The sequence below is a fragment of the Oryzias melastigma genome, linkage group LG12 (genome assembly GCF_002922805.2).
Source record: "Oryzias melastigma strain HK-1 linkage group LG12, ASM292280v2, whole genome shotgun sequence".
Taxonomy (NCBI): domain Eukaryota; kingdom Metazoa; phylum Chordata; class Actinopteri; order Beloniformes; family Adrianichthyidae; genus Oryzias; species Oryzias melastigma.
In genome coordinates, this window is record NC_050523.1 from 6,475,243 (window position 1) to 6,498,121 (window position 22,879).

Genomic DNA, 22,879 nt, shown 5'->3' on the forward strand with positions numbered 1-22,879 from the left:
GCAAAGAATGAGCAAAAAAAAAAAAAATGGTGCTTTAGACCATAAATGGTTACTTTAAAAAAATTCATGTCTGTGAGTTTAGAAAGATGCTCATCTAGTCACCAATGTTTGTTTACGTCAACTGAGCGTTAGCATTAGCTGTCCTATGAGAAATTTCATTAAACGTTAGCATCAGGCTAGCAGACTTTAGCTTTATGTGCTAGGTCAATCAATATTTTTATGAATCGATTATTGATCTATTAAGCTTATATCGATTCAAATCGATTGATTTTATTAACCCAGCCCTACTCTTAATATCACTAAACAATTCTGCCATTGCTGCAGAGATCCTTCCACAGTTGTTGCTATTTATTTATTTTAAAAAAGAACAGATATGTCCCAGCTAAGAGTATTCCTGGTCAAACTACATAAAAAAATGCGACTTATATTTGGAAAACCAATACTTCTGGCTTCAACCAAATAGTCAATATTTTTTTTAGCAATATTGACGCTGCCATGTTAATAGCGGTGATTTGTTCAAGTTAGTCTGAGTCAGTGTTTCTATGGTAACCACTCTCACCAATCAGGAGTGAGCGTGTTAGAAGTCCACACTCCTACTAGTTGAAACCATGAAATCTGTCAATCAAATGTTTCAAACATTTGACGCGGGGGCCAGAAGGCACCACCTACTTTTATTGAGGCATCTGATTGGCCAGTTTATACCCTAAATAACTCTTAGTGCTGATATTTTAAAAAACATTTTTGAAAACAAAGCAAGAAGAGCTATTTTGACAATAATAATGACTGAGTGTTCATTTCTCTGGAGAATTCTATGACATTTTGGCTTCTTGGAGCCAGCTGGCGCTTCCTGTTTGGGCCTCTAGGGGGGAGGGGTCACTCAGTCCAGTTCTCACATACAGTAAATGATCTCTGGATTCCACTCCATGTCATTAAGGTCGCAGCAAAGGAAGCTGTCCCACATGTTGCAGCTTTCATGCTTGACGTCTTCGTCTAAGAGGAGAGTGGGTTGTACAGAGTCTAAAATGGGTCTACAGCGAACCCCGAAGTCAGCACTGGACTTTTGACCTCTTTATTTACTCAGTGTGGAGATGATGGGGTGATAATGAGGTGCTGCTAGTTCTCCTTGGAGAAACACTCTGGACAACAAGGGAGTGGACTAAAACTACTAGAGCACAAAAAAACAACAGTGAACTTTTAGCGAACAGACGCCCTGTCAGGAGAATGTATAAGACATTCTGTACTACATCTAAATATCTTAATGACTCCATATTCGCATCTGTTCAAGTGATATCCAGAGAAAAGTGCTGTGCTTTGTGTTTAGTTTGGCGCTCTCTCGCCTTTGTCTGCAGTTTGTTATGAGAAGGCAGAGGAAGGGAGCTGAAGGAAGGGCAGGAGGAGAAGAAGAAGTGGGCCACAGAAGAAGGAAGTTTGTCTTTGTGCAGAGAGCGACACGGCAGCATCGACCGAGATCCTCCTGACTTCAATAACATCAGATGCTCGGCCAAGAAAAGAAAAACGCCTGACTTGGTGCCAGTAGATGACATATTCAAACGCTTTTGAAATACTTTCTGAGGGGAAAATGCTAAAAACCATAATTTGAAATGTGCTATCAGCAGTTCCCCTAATAAAGATGTTGTCAAACATTCGCCCTAGTAGGAGATCGCTGTATTTCTTCTACAAAAAAACATAAATACAAAACCCAAAGAATGGCAAATAAGACAGAACAAATATTTGGAAAACAGATGCATGCAATTACAGCCCACCATTTTTAACAAAAAATGCACAAGTTTAATGAAAAACTGCTGTTCCAATCACTTCCTGTGGTGGCAGTTTGACGAGAAACCAGAAAGAGAAGTCCTAATAATAATAAATGTTCTAAAAACCCGCAATTTCTTCTGATTTTCCTTTGCGACTCACAGATAGTCAGATTTGAGAACAATCACATACACTGGATTTAGGATTAAAACTCCAGAAAATATAGAAACAGAGTTCTCTGAGAAAAGAGTCGTCATTCTTTCTTCTACAGTAATTCTTCAACAGAATACACAATTGAATAGAAGTTAACAAAAGCACCTTTAGCTCAAATGCAAGCTTTTATGTAAATAAGCAGTTTTGAAGAGGATATCCAACACTTTGGCTAAATCCAAATTTTACCGCTACCCCTCCAATTGTAGGGGCATTTGAAGGGGTAGGTTTGTCTGAAATAGAGCTAAAGGTGGGGGTAGGGGAGGAATTTGGATTTGGTGTTTACTTTAGTAATTGCCATGAAAGCCAATTTGAAAGCTAATCAAAGCTGATATGAAAAGACATTTTTTTCCCTGCATCAGAATCAGCTGCTTTATAATGGGTCATGTAAAGTGTCAAAGAATTACGGTGTGTCAAAGACAAAGTGTCATTTAGGTGTCACCTGGGACAACACCGGAATTAAAGGGTTAACTCTGTATTACCTCTGGGACATCCCATGTAGATCTTACAAACAAGAAAACAGGACTATTTATAGTAAATTATTTTTGTTAAAATCAGGTTTATTTAGATTAAAACTCAGTAAGGGGTTCTCAACATACGGTAGATAGAGTAATATGGCAAATACAAAAACCTGACTTGGAGGACAGACTTTTTTGGGGGACACCCTGAGAATTTTCTTCACCTCAACAAAAATATTTAGGGGATACACGATTACGATTAGTCCGAGAACGCGTAGCTTTTTCTTACCCCATTTTGTTGACGACTTCTATCTCAATATTGTGAGATAATTATTTTTTTCTCTTGTAACAGACCAAGGCCAAATTCTTCCCCTACGGCTTCTCCCACCCTACAAACATGTTAAAATAGTGGCTTCAAATTCAGACGTTACTGACCCTCGATGATGTCATCAGTAGTCGTCAGCCATTAAAGTTAGCATGTAGCTGCCAGCGTTCAGAAAACACATAACTTAAAAAGTCATGCTATATCATTGGAGAGATACACAGCTCTTAGTCCCTACGGCTACTCCTTAAAGAAACGGTTTTGGACGCCACTACAGCTTCAAATGTCCCTAAAATTGGAGGGGTAGGGACCATTTTGTAGCCATGTTGACGGTCTGGTCCTTTCATCTGGCAACTGATCCAGATTAAAGTATTTAAATATAAGTTCCACATTTTCTCAGACAAACTTCGAATTGTAGAAAAAAGTGGAAAAAAGTATATTCTTCCCTATCTTGTTATCCCAAAATAATAAAATTTGATATCTCGTGATAATGACATCTACTCTCTCATTATCTGATAATGTAATAGTAGATGTCATTATCACAAGAAAACGGACCAAAAAATCCCTCTAAATTAAGGTTTTCAGCTTCTGTTATTTTTCACACCAATCAGACAATTAATGTACTATTTATTGAACGACTTTTACGAACAGAATCAAGTAACCAAAACTAGTCACAATTGCAGCTGTTTTACAGATTTGAACAACTTTCTGATGCAAACCAACTGTCGTCTGTGACAGCAGATCAGGTTTCCTTTTTAAGCTACATTAGCAGAACGGCAGAAATCTGATTGGTTTGTGTACAGATGTTCAACTAAAAAAAAAAACACACTGCAGACACAATAAATGTGTTTAGTTGCACATGAAATCTTCTGCCTGACTGACAGTTCACAGAGGTTATTTGATTTGTCGATTACACCTCCATAGTTTCACAGTGACTTCTCGAAAATTGCTCTCAGACTCACAGCGTGTAATCTGAGTTGATATGAGTGGATTAAAGGGGATTAGCCTGCACCTGTCCCCCCTTTTATTGGACTCTTTTGGTTGCTCAGAGACATTACGTCAGCCAGCCCCTCGATGTGAGTGAAAGAAAAAAAAAAAAAGAAAGAAGTAGCAGGCGGGTGAGAAGACTCGAGAGATTAGAACAGAGATCAGCGCATAATCCCAGGTTAAACATCCAAAAGAGTTCCTTACAGATTCCCTTCATGACTCCGTAGCTAATTTTTACCGTCCTCTCTCTTTGTTTGACATCCCTGTTTTCAACGATATAATATTGAAAGCTAATTAACTACATTATCAGCAGAAGAACGAGGAATATTTTCACGGTAATGTCAGATGATTCATCTCACATACTCGTCAGCCTGTTGGCCAGATTAAAAGTATGCTCAGAAAATGAAGTCAAAACGATGAAAGAATAGGGATGATTAGTGCGATTAGTGAAGTATGAGCCTAATCAGAGAAAAGTGCTCCAAAACAGGAAAATAGATGAAGAAAAGATCTTTAGATTTAGCTGGAAAAATCTGTCTATCAGCAGTGAATTTCGTTTTTTATGACTTTGTTTCAAGCAAATGAATGCTTTCAGATCTCTACTTACACTGAATCCTTTTTTCAGTCTTTTGGTGACAGAATGACAGTGATTATCTGTGATGTTTCTGTGGAAAATCGGTTTTACAAAGAACTGACGGCAATTTTTGAAGCAGCAGAATGAACTTGTGTTCTATCCAAACCAGCCTTCCCATTGTCCCAGTGCTGAACCGTGTTCACGTCATGGTTATGTTTTCTTTGACACTGATCGCCCTGGTCCAGTAACCATTTCCTTTTAACCTCCCCCTCTTTCCTATACTTCACCGACTTTCTTTCTTCCTGTCAGATTTTTTTTTTGTATGATGCAGCTTTATGGAGCCAAACATTGGATCGTAAACTCTACAGAAGTTATACTAGCTCCCTTAAAATAAGTCAAAATTCTTAAAATTTGAACAATTTTCTTGATATAAGTACGGTCTCATTAAGAATTCTCGTTTTAGGAAGAAAATTTTATTCATTAGTACAATTAGTCATATTTGTCAGAATTAACCATTTTTGCTCGAATGCCTTTTTTTTATATTTCTTTATTTAGTGCAATTATTCAAGTTTTAAATTTGCCAATCAGATGCCTTATTAAAAGCATGCGTTCAATGTTCAAAACATTCGACTGAAAGATTTTATGTAGCCCACTTTCTAGTGGTGGGGGTGTGGCCTTCCAACAAGCTCACTCCTGATTGGTGGTGGTGGTTGGCGAATAAGCATTCACTCAGACCAACTTGAATCAGTCGCTGCTTAACGACAACGCTTGGCTCCAACACGACGGTGTCCGTATTGAGAAAAATGGCAATCGAATTGACTTGATAGAGCCAGAAGTAAGCCATTTTCTATGGATGACATCACACCGGCTCGGTCCACCTCTCCTATATAGTCAAAAGTGAATTCAACATCTCCATCTCAAGCTTTCGGTAACAGCAAAATATGAAATAATTTGGTCAAAAATAGGCTTTTGCACGTGTTCTAAAGATGGGAACATTTTGTGGAAGTTAGTCTGTGATTTAGAGAAGGGAACTTCCATGTCAGCACATATGTTGTCCTAATAAAGACCAAACTTCAACATTTTTGGTTTCTTCTCTATTTGGTGTATTTTTAACATAAAGTGAAAATATATGTTTTGCAAAAACTGGTGTATGATGCAAATTCATAGTATTAATTTGTGGCTGGATAATAAAGAAGATGAAAAAAGTGTGGAAAAGTTAAAAAATAAAAAGTTTTCAGAAATGAAGAATTATTTTGTTGTTATTGAATATCTGCTCCAGGAGGTGATGCAACAGGATGGGGGAAGGGTGGGCAAGAGGGGCCACATGCCCCTCCCCCAGTAAAAAACTTTGCCACATTTGCCCCACCCCCAATTTTTCAATCATAATACTAGCTTCTTAAAGCATTGCTAAAACAACAAAAACAATATTTCTGCTCTTTGGCTGTATCTTTTATATATTCGGAATATATAAAGATGATCTTAAATTAAGGTTTTTACTTCCCATTACTGAATGGAAACGTTTATGCCATACTTAGGCGTGGATTAACAATAAAAGCCGCTAAGACAACTGAAACAGAAGCTCAATCTCAGCACACGTCAGGCTGATTCTTCAGTCTACAGTAAGAGGTCAGGACATTCTGTGCGGGTCCTCACGCCGAACAAGGCCGCAGTATTTTTTTCTGCCTGCCCAACATCTATTCTTCCCTGTAGATAAAGCGTGAGTTTGCATGTCGGTGTCACCAGCCGGGGCACGGGAGAGGAAAAGGACTCACTTCTGCCCCTGACATCAGCTTGTTCCACAGATAACAGCCCACACATATGTGCACGCTGCCAAAACAATAACACATGAGCTCATGTAATCTGATCTGACACACGGACGGCCTGTTAGTCAGGAGGGGCCGCCGCCACATCCTCAGGACAGAGTCACACTTCTGGTTCAGGTTCAGGTGTGAACAAGAGTTTTTACTCCACAGGTGGAATTAGAATCCAACAGGAGGACTTTTTTTTTTTTTTTAAACAAAACATTCCCTGTCACAATTAAATGTTTCAACTAACTTTCTTTGAATCAAAAATATTTTACTAAAAATAGTTTTAAAAAAAGGTAATAAAACCATAAATTAGATAAACACTTGGAGACCAGATTTCTTTCTCACTAGGTGTTAAACTGAAACACATAACTGCAGTAAAAAATGTGACGTTTGTTTCACGTTCACAATTGTCAGACCGACTGCGTCAACTTGCGTTCAAGCGGACACTTTTAATGTAAAGTATATGCAAACGTGCGTAGACCAGAAATTCAGGTTTCTGCTTCTGGATTGGCTATGATCACGCAACACAAGTTTTGAAATCGTCGTTCGTTGATCGCTGGTTGAAACATCCAACTGTGATTGGTACGATTAGCATGTGACCGATTATGTACTTGGATTTGGTAGTGACATATACACACAGAAATGCCAACAGTTGTAAACATGATCACAAAGGAAAAGCTAATTAATACAGTTTATCTACCCGGTCGGATTAATATGACAACATTTATTGGAACAGAGTTGAGAAAACAAAAAGCCTGGAGCAAGATTTGTAGGATTTAGACAGCTTTGGCTTTTCGCGTAAACTATTGTAGGTGGCGGACAAGTGCTGATAAACAATAAAAACACAGAAGAAGAATCTCCTCCCTGCTGCTAGCTACCTGCGAGTCTGGCACTGGTCCGGTGTGAACACCACCAGCTGAATGTGCATTCATAAAACCGCGTAGAGTGTGTTTGAACACCCCACACGCGGCCAGTGTAAACGCAGTATTATGTAATAACTCTTAAATGCACGTTTCGGGTTTCGCGATCAAAACTACTGCGTTCACAGTGACCTGCACAAGTTTCTAGGACAATTTTTGAGCTCAAAGTTCAAAACATGCAAGCATTGAATATGGATTGAAAGCTAAACCAGTTAATAAACCCTTTTTGGGTTATTGTGACAGTAAATGTTTTACTAACACCCTATAAATAATAAAGCTTCTTAAGGAATCTTATTATAAAGTTATAAACTGGTATCGTGTAGTGACAGTCCAGTGTGAACACCGTCTGTTATATGTGTTTAGCAAGAACCAGACTTAGCAACTGTGACGTCATGGCTCCTACCAAATCAAGTCAAATCTGTCACCATTTTCAATATTGGAGCCATTCACTGTCAGTAACCAATGATTGGTTCAAGTAGGTCTGAGTTAACATTTCTATGGCAACCAACTTAACCAATCAAGAGGGAGTTTCTTGGAAGAACACGCCCCCAGTACGTGAAAGCAGCTTCGGGAAATTCTGTCAAACGTTTCAAGACCACGAGACATGTGATTGGTCAGTTTATAACTTGAATAACTTGCACTACAGAAAAAAATATAATGGAAAAAAGTTAGCAAGAACATGGTACCAAAGGATAGCAGTGAAATAATGGTTATTCCAACAAAAATACCGGTAATGACTAATTAAAAGATGATTCTTTCTTAAAAGAAGTTTATAGGATTTTGGCTTCTTGTAAAAAGTAGGTACTTCCTGTTAGGAACAGGAAGGGGTCACTCAGTCCAGTTCTCATATACAATCAATAGGTTTAAGTAAAAAAATAAAACAGAAAATCTTTCATTTTAGTTATGAAATTAGGGAAAAATGCTACAAACGCTCTTTAAACATTTTAAATCAATAAGCACAAACGTTCACTGCAAAACCAGTTATTCCTGATATTTAAAGCCTGTTTGATGTTTTAGACCAGTTGAAACTGCAACTTTTAGATTTAGTTTTTTGCTAACTTCAAGAAAAAAAACTCTTCCAGTTATCTTCTTGTTTTAAGTTCAAGTATAGGTTACTAGCATTAATACTGACACTTTTCTGTGTTTGTCTCTTTCCTGTTCTCCAAACAGATGTAACTCTGACTCAGTCTGACATATATAAAGGTATATTCCTGCTCTTTCATCGACTCTAGTTTTAAATTCACACCTTAACAAGACTGGATTGAACGTTCTGTTGTTCGGTGGCAGAAAACCACACACAAATCTATTCACCTTTTGGCTGAGACATTCTTTTTGAGACAATGTGACCACTGTTAACATGAAGTTCAACTCCAACATTTGTCGCTGGACATTAAAATGATAAATTGCCTCAGGGACAGACTTCCTGCCCCATAAATAAGGCCCATCAACTCTCAGATTATCCATATTAGTAGAGCGCTGCGGACTCTGCTGGGGCTCCATTGTTTTTGTAGCAGCATAGCTCATTAAAGCGCTTATGACTCCTAACATCCTAAAAGTGCTTCTCGGATCTGCTCCTCTAAATAAATGAGTTTTTTATCTGTTGCTTGTAACGACTCACAAAGTGGGTAAAGTGCCAGGAAGTTGCATAGACAAGAAACAGGAAGTTTCTAGAATAAAACACCCTGATTAGACCGCACTTCAACTATACCTGCAAAAAATGCATGAATATATTAAAAAAAAGGAATATTTCTCTTCATATATCCACTGACTTCCAGACTTTTATGTGTTCCACTAAAACAAATAAAACTTTTTTTTTGGAAATTCTGCTTCATCTAGCCTCAGTTTGTCCTCCTGCCTCCATGCTCCTTAATGCAAAAGTTTCTGCGAGGACAGAGCTCCACAAAGATCAAGGCCCGGCGTGTTTGCATTCGTCTTTGTACTCCAGCTCAAATGCACACGTGTGCGCTCTTTAGACAAGTGAATGATAGAGTGCAGCGACTTCAAAGCTCCTCTTTCATCTGAAGACAGACAGAGGAACCTGGCATCCACGCGTTCTGCTCTCCTCTGCCGGCCTTGTTGGCCTCACGCGGTAGAAAAAAACAAAAAAAGCACAGATGGACACGGGAGGACAAATCGAGATGCAATCTGGAGGAGAGGAAGTGTTCCTGATGTTTGGAGCTGCTAGAAAAGTTTGCATCAAGTTTGATAGAGTGGAGCGACTCTATTCTATTAGCTATCCTTGTTGAGGGGCTTCAGTGAGCCCCTTAAAAGACAGACACTATTAGGGTGAAGGGAGAAGGGAAGAATTCAGATTGGGCATAAATCTTCTTCTCTTACAAAATAAGACAGAAAAATCCAGTATTTTGTAGGTACTGTAAAGCAGGTCAGTGCTCGTGCCGTTTGCGCAAGTTCAATTCGCCATTGAAAAACGTGGTTAGCAATATATATATATTGTCATTTTGTTTAGAATTTTAATTTCTCTCAGTTGTGGTCAGATTTAGTATCCGTGCCTTAAAAAACATTGACTTGCAGTAGCTTTCGCTGGCTCAAACATGCCAACACTACTAAAAAAGCAGATTGCTGGTGAACAATAGTAAAATCAACTATTTTCATGGGGGAAAATTTAGCCTGAGAATAGAAATAGTAGCAGGCGTAGCACCCAAGCGGGGTGGAACTCTGCACCGAGCTGGGAGCTGTCACGCGTGAGGGCAGCACCCCTCTGTGAACTGTGACGCCAAAGTGTTGCCTAGAAAAACATCAACATGAATGGAGCGTTGCCACGGGGTCCTAAAAATACCAAAACTCTAGTTCTTGTGTGAACTTGCAACAGAATCCGTCCTGAAAAAGACGAAGAGGAGCTCCATTTTTAGCTTCACGTTTCAGTTGCATGTGGATCTCTATTGAGCTAAAGGAGATAGACATGGAGCTGCTGCAGAATATTTGGTTGCATCTGTTCTGTAACAGGCTTGGGGGGGCAGCTTTGGTATCATTGGAAGCAGCTGTAGCATTTATTACCCCTCGTGGCAGACGACCTGGTGCGGCTGCGGGACCGGCTTCGCTGACGCTGCAGTCTGGACTTGCCCAGGAACCTGTAGTAGTACGAGGGTCTCCCTGACCCCTTCCTGGTGACCCCCGCCATGGTGCCACCTTCAGCTCACCACTTCGACAGAAACAAGTCCTCTTGATGTCAGACAAACTCCAGGCGAAGTTCTCATGGGGGGTCAAGCTGGGTCACCACGTTTAAAAGTCCTTCTGTAGAGTCAGAGCTCTCAAAGCACCTCCCGCTGCCGACGAGAGGATTAAAACATCAAACGTCCACTTGTGTTCAACGCAGGCGAGTTCAGACCGTCTCTCCAGCTCTGAACACTCCCACTCAAAGTTTCCCACCACTTGTCCGGAATACTGTGTGAGTGTGTATCCTGAATGACAGGAAAGCTGTTCCCAGTGCACACGGGCGCAGAAGGAATGTCAGAAAACCCAATCAACAAAGCTGCAAACTCCAGCGCAGCCACATACATCCTCACCTCCCGGGACGAAGGGAGAATGTATACAACTAAACAAAGAGAGGAGGAAGGCATGTGGAGGAGAACACCAGGAGGAAAACTTTGGGACGTCTAGAAAACGTGTGTCGACGAATCATCAAGTGGAACGGATTTACAAACGCTGCTATCAGATTACAGCTGTTTCACTTTTCCAAAAACATGCAACAGGCTCACAGATGTCAACCACATTTCTCGGGACGAGCCTGACTGATAAAAAAAGCTCTCCCATTTGATAAAACTCCTGGCTCCTGATCCGTTGAGACTCTGGCTCCTGGTTTTACAATCCGTCCACTTAAATTTCCTAGGCAAGAAAGGCATGACTGGGAGTGACAGCCTGCCAGAAGCAGATGTAAATAAGTTGTAAACGTGTTGGGCAACCAATCAGAAGGAGACGAGGGCCGGGTAGATGGAGCAGAGTCCACCACGAAACGCACACGTCTGTACATCAGGATCAACTTTTCTTGAAGTTTTCTAACAATAAAACAATAAAAAAAATGTGATTTATCCCTTCCTTTTCTTTAAAAACATCTACTTTCAAATATGGAAGTAAAAAGGACAGAACTCTGCTGTACATGTGCAGTATCATCATATTCCCAGCAGTGGACAGAAAGTTCTGACAGTCTGCTGAAATAAAAGCTGTTGGAAATATCGATTTCAAGTCAGAACGCAGAAGCTTCAGGTGCAGCTAAGATGCTTTCACTCCTTTTTTGTGGCTAAAATCTTTCAAAATAAAAGACTCTTTGAAGCAGATCACTAAAAAACCTTTGTTTTGAGGTCAAACGAGCTGTGATGACGGTGCCTGTCTGTGTGAGTGAGACTGCACATGATTGTGACAAAAATAAAGTATTAATGGATGTGACTCAAGTCTGTTGTGAAATGTTTGAGAGGCAGGAGGAAGTCGAGACGATGCGATGATGATATGCATGGAAGGAGTCATAGTCTTCCTATTTTTGAAGAAGTAAAGGTTTTTGACAAAGAGAGTTTGGGAAAAAGCTGCTAAAATGACATCTTACTCAATTTTACTGTTTATCGCAGCTCTGATTTCGAGAGAGAAAATCATGGGTGCTGCAGGTTTTTGGTCTTCTTGGGCCCATGGGGGGCATAGAGCAGGGGTGTCACTCAATCGCAAAGGGGGCCAAAATCCAAAACACACCTTAGGTCGCGGGCCGAACGGATAAACATTTATTGACCACTCGAAAACTACATTTTTAAAACTTTAAAACTGTAACTTTTTAACATAATTATAAACTAGACATATAGCATTACCTGTGATAATGCAAGTAAATGCAAAGATGCTGAAATTGATAGCCAGCTAAAATATTAGCTAAGTGCCAAATTACTCTAAAAAACAAACAAAAACAACAACAAAAAAAAACTTAGGCTAGCCAAAACAGCTAGCATGAAACTGAAAAAATAGATAAACTTCAAAATAGTCTAAAAAAATTAAAAAAGAGCTTAAATTACCCACAACATATAGCATGTAAATATTAGCTAAACTACATAATAGCCTAAAAAATGCCAAAATAGTCCAAAAAGCTAGCAGAATGCCAATTTTTAAAACTTTAAAACTGAAACTTTTTAACATAATTGTGAATACTAAAAAGGCAGGAATATTATTCCAGAATAAATCAGCTTAAACCTTAAATAACTTTCAATGGTTTACCCTCCATAAAAAAAGTTGTCAATATTATACAAGTTAGAAATGAGCGCAAGATAACATCGGGGCGTTAACTAGATATACAGCACTTGATGGTGCTAATAGCTGAAAATGCTAAAATTGATAGCTGAAAACGCTGAAGTTGAGAGCTGAAATCACTGAAGCTAACAGCTGTAAACATTGAAGCTGATAGGCAGCTGAAATATTTGCTAAATGCCAAATTAACTTAAAAAAACAACGTAGGTTTACCAAAACAGCTAGCATGTAGCTGAATAAATTGCTAAACTTAAAAATAGGCTAAAAAACCGAAAAAGTCTAAATTAGCCAAAACAGCTAGCGTGTTAATATTAGCCTAACTCCAAAACAGCCTAAAAAATTTAAAAAAGCCTAAGTTGGCCATAACAGCTAGCATGTAGCTGAAATATTAGCTAAACCGAAAAAAAAACTTTTTCTTTTCTGACGACCAGATCCAATGACAAAGGCAAATGTAAAGTTTTAGACATAAAGCAAGCTAAAACATCACAAACTAAATACAAATCTATCATCAAAGAAGCGTGGACATGCAGAAGATTGCTTATCAGATGCTGAACTTTCATATTGAGGCGGCGGCTGCAAAATATCAACTTGGGCGCCAGAAATGGTTCGAGGGCCGCCAGTTTGAGACCCCTGAGAATTTGGGGGTCGAAGAGAGGAAAAATCTGTACGACATACCTGCGTGTCACCTCCTTGGGCCTTATATCTTGTATAAGGCTCAATCCAAATTCTTTCCGTCTCCCTTTCCCTTCATTTAGCCCTCCAAATGGAGTGTCTCATCATTCGGATGTCCCTTTTGTTCAATGATGTCACCAATAATCACCAGTCCGCTAGCAATAGGGCGGAGCTTCCAGCGCTCAAATATACAGTTATATGACTTTAAAAAGGTTATACTACAACAAAAAGTCATTCCTTACATTAAAATATAAACTTATGTGCCTCAGAGCGCACATCTGGAGGACTTTGTGTCCCTCCGCTTGGGGGGTCGGATTTAAAAAAACATATTCCGGACACCACTTATACGAAAAATGGCCCTACGGATGGAGGGGTAGGGAGAAGGGAAGAATTCGGACATGTGTCAAAGTCAAGGCCCGGGGGCCGGATCCGGCCCTCTTGGTAATTCTACCCGGCCCTCCAGATCATTTAATGTATTGTTATTAATGCTCCGATGTTATCTTGGGCTCATTTCTAGCTTGTAATTTTGACAACATTTTTATGGAGGGTAAAATATTGAAAGTTATTTAAGGTTTAAGTTGATTTATTCTGAAATAATATTCCTGCCCTGTTATTATTCATAATTATGCTAAAAAGTTTCAGTTTTAAAGTTTTAAAAATTGGCATTCTGCTAGTTTTTTGGACTATTTTGGCATTTTTTAGGTCATTTTTGGAGTTAATCTAATATTTGTTGTGGGTAACTTAGGCTTTTTTCATTTTTTTAGACTATTTTAAAGTTTTGATATTTTTTTAGCTACATGCTAGCTGTTTTTGCTAACCTACTTTTTGTTTTTTGAGTAATTTGGCATTTAGCTAATATTTTAGCTGGCTATCAATTTCAGCATTTTCAGCTATTGGCACTATCATCATCAGCGGACAAATTCAGCTTCAGCATTCACACTATCATTATTGCAGAAACCGGAGTAATCATTCCCAAAGTTATCTTAAATTCCAACCTCTTGCCGTTTCTAAGCCGCATTGATATGTTGATTCCACCTAATTAAAGTCTTTCTGCACCCACTCCCTGGATTACATCGACTCCTTTCAGTGGATTGTTCACTGTGACGCTGCTTGTTGCTGGTGGGAGCCGCGGGGGCCATAACCCTGCACCCAGAGAGGAATTTCTGTCATTACCTCAGCCTGTAACCCCGCAGCGGCAGAGTGGAGCGGAGAGAGAGTCTCCAGCGTCCACTGTGGGCTGCTGGACCTTGATGGGGATTCATCAGTAAAGGTAGAGCTGGAATTCTTGAGGAAATATAAAACCTCGTGCAGAAGCAGAGCTTTAAGCACACACTCTAAATAAATACAAACATGCAGGTTTATAGCCCAGTTTATTTGGCTTCCTGAATTGGCCATAAATAAAAAAAGAACAAACAGATTCCTACTATTTTCCACGGCAGACTGGTTTGTCCAGCCGTCTCTATTTGCATTGCAATCTCTGTGGGAATAATGGCTCACAAAGGAATCTTGTTAGACTGGCCAGGGGTTTGCAAACAGGCAAGGGCGAGTCAGGGCCGCGCAGTTTGTGTGCCGATAATGGCTTTCCTTATATTTCACCACAAAGGAACAGTGAAAGGATGAATACATGGAAAAAAACAGAGTGAACCACAGAATTTGGGTTTTTTTTGTCTGTGAGTACACCAGCTGCAACCTTTTGCAGGACAGAGAGGAGAAAAAAAACTACCCTTCTGTACTTTAATTCATCAATATTCAGGATTTTAATTGAAGAGTTTTAGTAAAAACACATAAAAATTCACATTATAATGGTTTTATATTATCATTTGTTAAATTTAATACAACTATTTCAGGTTATTATCCTCTGGATTCGTTACTTAAATGCGAAAAAACTTAAGTATGACCACCAAAAAGTTCCCAAAATGTATAAAAAATATGAACATTTTATTGCATATAATTCCTGCGCTAAAAACGTTTGTTAAAAAACACAAAGTTGTGCAGCAAAATAATTTTTACCAAGATCTCATCTTCTCTTGAATTAGTTTGTTGGATCTCAGCGGCGTCATATTTTAGCTTTTAAAAATGTTTAAATGAGATTATATGCTACTATTGTTTGGGGATTTTGATTAATTTGACTTGAACTCATCATTAGCGGAAAGTCAGATGCAAAGATTAGAGACATGATAGTTAAAATAAAGTTAAAAAAAAAGATGTTTTTGTTGTTGTGAATGAAATAACACTGATTTGAGTTCTCTGTGTTCCCATCCAACCAGAAAAATGTCATGTAGTTGAACATCTTTTTCATTTTAGTCACAAATATTTGCAGTTTGTTCTTAGAATCAGGCAGAAACTTTGAAAAAAAAGTAAGTTATATAAACTGTTCTTACCTGCTGAATGAAGAAAGGAAGAAGGGGTCAGCAAAGGTCCAAAAAGCAGCAGAAAGAAAGAGAAAAGACAAAAAAGTCACATTATTAATGGACATTTTGGATGCAAATTGATCTAAACACAAGTTTTTATGAATGATTCATATTTTTTATTGCTAGGAAAATAAAAAATAGTCATTCATGTGAAGAAAAACAAGACGTGTCTTGTGATTGGGTCAAACTTCAATCACCTGAACATTGATTTTTTTTTTGTTTTTAACAGATTCAATGGTTCTCGAATGATCACTTTACTGGAGAAATCTTTAGTATAAAGAATTCTATAATATGCAAATTCATTGAACATAAAACAGAAATGTTGACTTATACATCTGCAGCATTGATAACTAACATCTGTGAAAAAAAACAAAAAAAAGGATATATGATGCAGATATAGGTAATAAAGCAAAAAAAGAACCTTAAAGATGAAACATTGCTGCTAGAACTCAGAAAACAGAGATACAGAAAGTTCTTCCACAGCTTTTTTAAGTTTGTGATAGAAAGTGACAAATAAATAAATACATTTTTATTTTTATTATTAATACAGTTTTAATATTTAAATTAAAACTGCACTCAGGGACCGCTAAGAATATTTAAAAAGTAAATAATTAAAATGCAAAAACTGTATTTGAAATTTTAAAATAATACAACAGTGAACAAATATTGATACATTAAAACAAAACTAAATATAGTTCATCCTCAAGAAAAAAAGGATGGAATTAATTAAATCAAATTAGCAAAGCATTTAAGTTTATTTTTCTTGATCTAATTGTTCAGAGACTGAAAAAAAGTCGGTGAGTTCGCAGGTCAGGCCTGTTGCAGCAGTGACCCCTGGTGGAATAAAGGGTGAACTACAGCTGCAGGTTCTGCTAAATGCTGTTGCTGAATCATGATCATCCAGACTCCTACATCTATCCACGTTCTCTTTAGGGGTCCAGTTTCAGGTTTGAAATACATTTTTAAAGGTTAAAAAACCCTGAAAACATCCAAAATTTATTTTTGTTTTTATCGTTTTTTTTTATTTTTTAATTTTTTTTTAGCTTTCCTCATTTGTTGCTGAATTTAAATGTTTGTATATATCATCACCGGAAGATATCAGGATCCAAACATAAAAATAAGTCACATTTACTAAAAAAAAATAATAATAAATAAATACTTTAAATGCATCTATTTTATTTGGGAAGTAAAATATATTTAATAAAAGTACAAACCATTACATGACAACAATTATAATATAAATAATCTACATTATTTTGTAATGAAACCAACTTTTGGTCAAATATTTGTATTATTGTTTAACAATGTTATACTATAATTTCTAATGAATTAATGCTTTATTAATGGAAGTTTTTAAGGTCGAAACCTTGAAATGCTCATTTTTTTGCGAACAGAAAAAAAAGAAAATAAATAAATAATAATAATAAACAACAAATTCCTGAAACAAATCAAAGCATAAAACTAAAATTGAAACTAAATATTCAAATTTATCCAAATATAAATGAAAAAAGTGAAAAATACTAACATTTTCAAATTATTCTTTAATTTTTTCGCCTAAAATACATGTTTTGTGTGGAAAAACTAAAATAAAACATGTTTTATCACACAATAGTTCCTATTAAAGCTAGTTTTTGTCATGAAAAGCTGCTTTAAAATCGTTCAACTGAACATAATATTAACATCTGACATACTCCACTTCAGAAAAGGTCAGACCTTTAGTGTCATAATAGTGTTGTTTGATTGTTTGATATTTAGAAGACAGAATCTGCAGCTGCAGGCGTCGCTGAACCCAAAGCCCGCCAGTGTTCTCTGTGATAAAAGTTTCTTCATGCTAACAGCTTCTGCTTTGGTGTTGGACCGGGACGGTCCTTCTAATCGGTCTTTTCTTCTTCCTCTCATTCAGGCGTCCCACTCCAGCTCGGCCCCAGAGTAAAAGGCCAAACTGCAGAATGTCCCGTCCCGAGCAGAACTCATTAAACAAGGCCGGAGACGCGGAGAACAGAGGAGTCTGTGTGAACGCGTTGGCCCAAAACAGACCGATACGTAAGATGGGGAGGCAGAGGAGACGAGGAGAGGCGGGAGATAAAAGGAATAAAAGGATCCAATAGGAAATGTGATGACAAACTGAGCCTGGTCCTGTTCTGTTGAGTGAAAAACATCTATTTTTATGTCAAACGTGCTCAACTCCAGCAAGGGTTTATGTCAGATCTGCTTCACAACTGGACACCTGACACCACCAGGGTACTTTAAGACTTTTACTTCATAGTATTTTCTTTTACAATGTATTATATAACAATAAAAAAAAGTATTATGTGATGGGTTAAACTAAAAATCAAAACAGAAAGTCTTTAATTTGATTCAACCATGGAATTGAACCTGCGACCTTCCAGTCTTAGGAAGGACACTGAGTTTATTTATCTTATTTGAATTATTGTGGTGTTCTTTAGCACTAAATCTATAATTCTGCTGTCTACATGCACATATTTTCAAAAATAAAAGCCTATTTTAGATATATATTTTTTTTTAATTCCTGCAGCATCAATATTGTTTACATTTTGTAAAAATATTGTGAAAAACAGACAATATTTAATATTTACAGACTAGAATTTTCCACTACAGAGTGTACCCCATGATTGTGCAGTCTGAGAGTTTTTTTGGAAGACGACCACATCTGATCATATTTTGTCTCTGCTCGTTTTCTTGAGATATTGTGTTAATAACTGGAGTTAAAACGTTATCACAAAATAACAACTGTTTACTTAAATTAAATTAGGGCTTATTATCTCAAGGCTTGATTATTTGGTACCTTATATTAAAAAAAAAAGATTTGAATCAGAGATCACTGAATGTTGTTTTAAATCAAAGGCAAAAAGATGTTATGATTGAAGTCTGATTAGATAAGAAAAAGTTATTTCTGCGATTTGTCAAAATTTTACCCACAACCCTGTGCGTTAACCAATGCAGTCATTGGAAAAAAATATTAACATTTAATATCAAAGAATATCAAAGAATATAAACACTAGAGGTCCGGTCTTAAACGGTTAAGTTTTAGAAACTTAAGACATTTTAGGGAGTTGATTCCACAAAAAAGTGTCTCAATGATTTCAGCTAAAAGAACAAAAATAGCTAATAGGAGGCACTTTCTATTTTAGAATTTTTTCAAAATAAGATTGGATATAAGAAGACAAAGATTGATTATTTAATGAGGGTGTCCTAATTTTGTCACATGACTGATGGATGAGGGAGGAGGCTGAGCGTCACTCCGCCCCCTGCTGGTCACACCTAATAAATGACTAAGTTAATCAAAATTGGTGCTCAACCAATAGAACCCTAACTTCTCAAAAATGCAAATCCGTTAACAACATTGTATAATTTATGTCAACTTTCAGGAAAAATTATCAAAAAGTGAACTCGTAAGTCAGAATTGAATAATTTTTAGGATAAGATCAGAGCTTTAAATGCAAAAAGTTAACAAATAAACAGCAAATCCACCCAGATTTTGGCTAAATAGTTGACTTATTCATCCATTTACTCCCAAGTGGATTCCAGTCATGAGCAAAAACGCACACCTTTCCTTTCCAGGCCTCTAGAAACTTTTTAAACATGTTCGGACGGGGTTACCATGGTGACTTGGTTCCACAGAGCTGCTCTCGCTGCAGCTCACAGCTATATTTAGAAGTGTGGCCATAATAACATTTACTTGAATGATGCTAATGCAATAAGGAAGATATAACTTATTTATGACGGCAAGTTTCCTGTCTGACACCACTGCATTCTCTGCGACACAGATGAAGCTCGGACAGCAGCGGGATGTTACAATTGAAACATCTTCTGAACACATTACAGACATGAATAATTCAGTTCATCATATTTTTTAGCTCAAATATAAAAAAAAAACTAAATCGAAAGCCACAAATCTTAGTTTTTCTAATTATTTTTTAAATAACTAAGCAGCGTGCACTACAGTACCTCTACAGTAGATTGTCTGTCCCGTGCAACCATTGGAGCCGGGCATATCTCAGGATAATGTCAGGATTACGGATTGAATAGCCACCATTCTGTTGTTGACATTTCAGCAAACGCTTGCGCAGCAAAGTCTGCTCCAATCAGTCCAGCACAGATTAAATGACCGACCATCTGTTTTTATCATTTCAGCAGAGATAGAGTTGTAGATCACTGGAAAGGCTCACACCTCGGCTGAAACACCAGAAGAATCCGCTGGAGCCGAGGCTAAAAGCCAGTTTGTGTTTTGGTGCTGGAAAACAACCTTTTTCAGGCCATGAACCAGTTTAATGTCAGGCAATATTTCCTCGGATCGGCCCGCATGAGGCTGAAATTTACTTAACTTTTGATGATAAAGTTGATCCTTATCCTCTGTAAAATATCTGCAGCTGCTTTAAACTTTGTTTGTACACCAGGTTTCATGTAGGAACCATTAAAATGTGAAATATTACGCAATAAATCCATATATGGAGTAAAAACTCCTGTTTTTCTATCTGTTAAAGTCCTACTTGATCATCTTACAACAGTTTTTAAAGCGTTCCCAGTGGTCTTTAAACAGAACTGTTAGCGTAGAGTAAGTCCTCCCCCATTTCCCCATCATCCCTCTATTTACATGTTCTCTCGCTAGCTTACAGGACCTCACAACCCCAACCTGACATCAAAAATGGCGATCACTATCAGATATCAAGTTGTATAGTTTTGAGCCAGATGCTAGCTCGAATGAGCAAAACATAGATGTATACGGATCTATTTGTCATCAGAATGAACTAAATTATATCACCTACGTCACAGCTACACGCCTTTTCAAACTACATTTTTTTCTTTACTGGCTCCTTTTATTTTTCTTTAGTAAAAAAGAGCCAGTGAGCCACAAGCTTAGTAGTTTGCTACATTGCCACAAGGTAACAAAGCTACATTGTAGCTTAAAGCTACATTACCACCCACAAACAAAGCTTAATTGTAGCTTGTGGCTACATTGCAACATGCTAACAAAGCTACACTTTAGCTTGGAGCTACATTGCCCCAAGCTTATCAAGCTACATTGTAGCTTTAAGCTACATTATCGTCCAATAACAAACCTTCATTGTAGCTTGGCTGCATTGCCACAAGTAAACAAAGCTACACTGTAGCTTGTAGCTAGATTGCCCTAAGCTAACAAAGCTACATTGTAGCGTACAGCTGCATAACCAGCCACTAACATAGCTTAACTGTAGCTTGTGAAAACATTGCCACAGGGTAAACTAACAAAGCTACATGGTAGCTTGTGGCTACATTGCCAGAAACTATCAAAGCTACGATGTAGCTTATGACTCCATTGCCCTAGCTAACAAAGCTACATTGTAGCTTATAGCTACATTACCACCCACAAACAAAGCTTAATTGTAGCTTTTGGCTACATTGCCACAAGCAAACAAAGCTACACTGTAGCTTGTGAAAACATTGCCACAAGCTACTTAACCAAAAAAGCTACATGGTAGCTTGTGGCTACATATCAAAACTACATTGCTTGTGACTACATTACCACAAGGGAACAAAGCTACACTGTAGTTTGTATCGCCTAAGCTAACAAAGCTACATTGTATCTTGTGACTACATTGCCACAAGTGAACAAAGCTATATTATAACTTGTGGCTACATTGCTACAACCTATCAAAGCTACACTGTAGCTTTTGGCTACATTGCCACAAGCAAAGAAAGCTACACTGTAGCTTATATCGCCCCAAGCTAACAAAGCTACATTGTAGCTTAAAGCTACCACCCACTAACAAATCTTCATTGTAGCTTTAAAAAACATTGCCACAAAATCTAAATAAGCTACATGGTAGCTTGTGGCTACATTGCCACAAGCTGCAACCGCTAGCGGTTAGTGCAGCTGCTTGATGAAATTAGCAGATGTATCTTGTAAACATTACTTGCTTCAAGACTAAGTGGAAGCTGGCAAACAAAATCCAGTAGTTTTTCAGAATAAAATTTTTTTCAGAATCAAATTATAAACAACTTCAGCCCACTACCAACTGTCCCATGGACTAGTACCAGTCCAGAGATAGGGACCACTGTTGTAAAATGCGAGAATAACCTATCATGCTTGCAAAAAACTAAGGCTAGCTCCTACTGAAAGTGTGTGCACTTTTCCACTTTTTGGCTCTTTAAACTAATAAAAGCTTTTGTTACTGGAGTTACAACTCCCAAACAAAAAAATAATAATTATTTTAAAAAAATCCTTTTAATCTTGGGTTATTATCGATGCTATAATCTGAACTGGTTTCTGAAATGTGACTTTCCTCTTAGAAAGTCCCTCACAACTGGGATTAAAACCCCAGGGGCAAACCCAGAGCATCCTGGGGGATCACACCACATTTTCACACTGGCCTGGGAGCAGCTGGGGATCCCCTGGAGAAGCTGGAGGAAGCTGCTAAGGACGGAAAAGCCAGGATCAAGGAAAAATGAACATTTTTCCTCTTTTTTTTTTTGTCTGTTTGTTTTAGACGTCCAAAGCAGAAATGACACATTTCCAGAACGTTTTCAAACACTGTGACCAAATCCTGTCATCAAAATAATCTGTAATCTTCAGTCTTTGTCAGGACAGGAAATGATGCTTAAAAATGAGACGCAAAAAAAGAAATTAGAGGACAGAAAGAAGCAGTTATGTAGGTAAAGAAACGTATAATTACCAAAGTGCCTCAATTATCCTCCACTTAGTTCATTCCTCAAGCTTTTATTGCTGCTCTTTATACCCTCCTTCTACTTATTCTTGCTGGGTCTTTAATTGTCCACTTTCTATTTTTTTTTAACTAAAATTGCAAGCTATAGCTCATGAACTCTGTCCAAAGCATCAGCGGAGAAAAGCTTAAACAAGACAGAACGCATGAAACCACCTGGTCATGTTTCCAAATGCATGCCAAAACACTTAATGTTCTTTATGTTGGAATTTATGGAATCCAGACCCGGCGCATGTAAGGATTGTTTCTTCTGTTTCAGTCATAGAGACTCCATTGTCACATGAACAATAGGTGAAGTTTGTAGAATGACCTTGTGAAACCAAAGTGGGCCAAAGATGGAGGTCACGGGGGGTGAACGGAGATCAGGGAACGATATAGGCAGGACATGTAATTGAATTTGATTATATTGTAACTCTCACTTGAACAAAAGCTAGGCTTGGCCTCAAAGAACTGTGCCACTACTGGGACAAATAGGAAAAAATGTAGTTAATTTTAACTGTTTTGATGCTTCAGATTTATTATAAACTGGTAAACAAGTGATATAAGAGATGAAAAATTACTGCAAATATGTTAGAAAAATACATTAAATTTACAATACCACACATAATTTTTTTTTTGGTTGAAAAAATAAAAGTACATTACATCTATATATCTATTATTCGATTTAGTACATTTGATAAGTAAATAAACAAAAAATAGCAAAACTTGTAAGAGCTGCTTACAAGTAAAAAAACGAAAGAATAAAACTACTTTTGCTATTGAATAAATATGTTTATGCCTCTGGCTTTTGTGTCTTAAATAAAGCTCA

The 22,879-nt window shown here is 37.7% G+C and overlaps 1 protein-coding gene across 5 annotated transcripts in view; it reads right to left on the bottom strand.

Annotated features, from left to right (window-relative positions):
- The window catches only part of dab2ipb (DAB2 interacting protein b), a 189,105-nt gene that overhangs the window by 132,886 nt on the left and 33,340 nt on the right, over positions 1-22,879 (bottom strand). For 2 of the 5 annotated variants that reach the window (XM_024257822.2, XM_024257821.2), the window contains exon 1: positions 10,047-10,733. The exons of the other annotated variants lie outside the window; for them this stretch is intronic. In XM_024257822.2, the coding sequence (XP_024113590.1) occupies positions 10,047-10,170 (124 nt within the window). In that variant the 5' untranslated portion in view covers positions 10,171-10,733. Of the gene's footprint in view, positions 1-10,046; positions 10,734-22,879 lie in introns of those variants that run through there. 5 annotated transcript variants of the gene reach the window in all.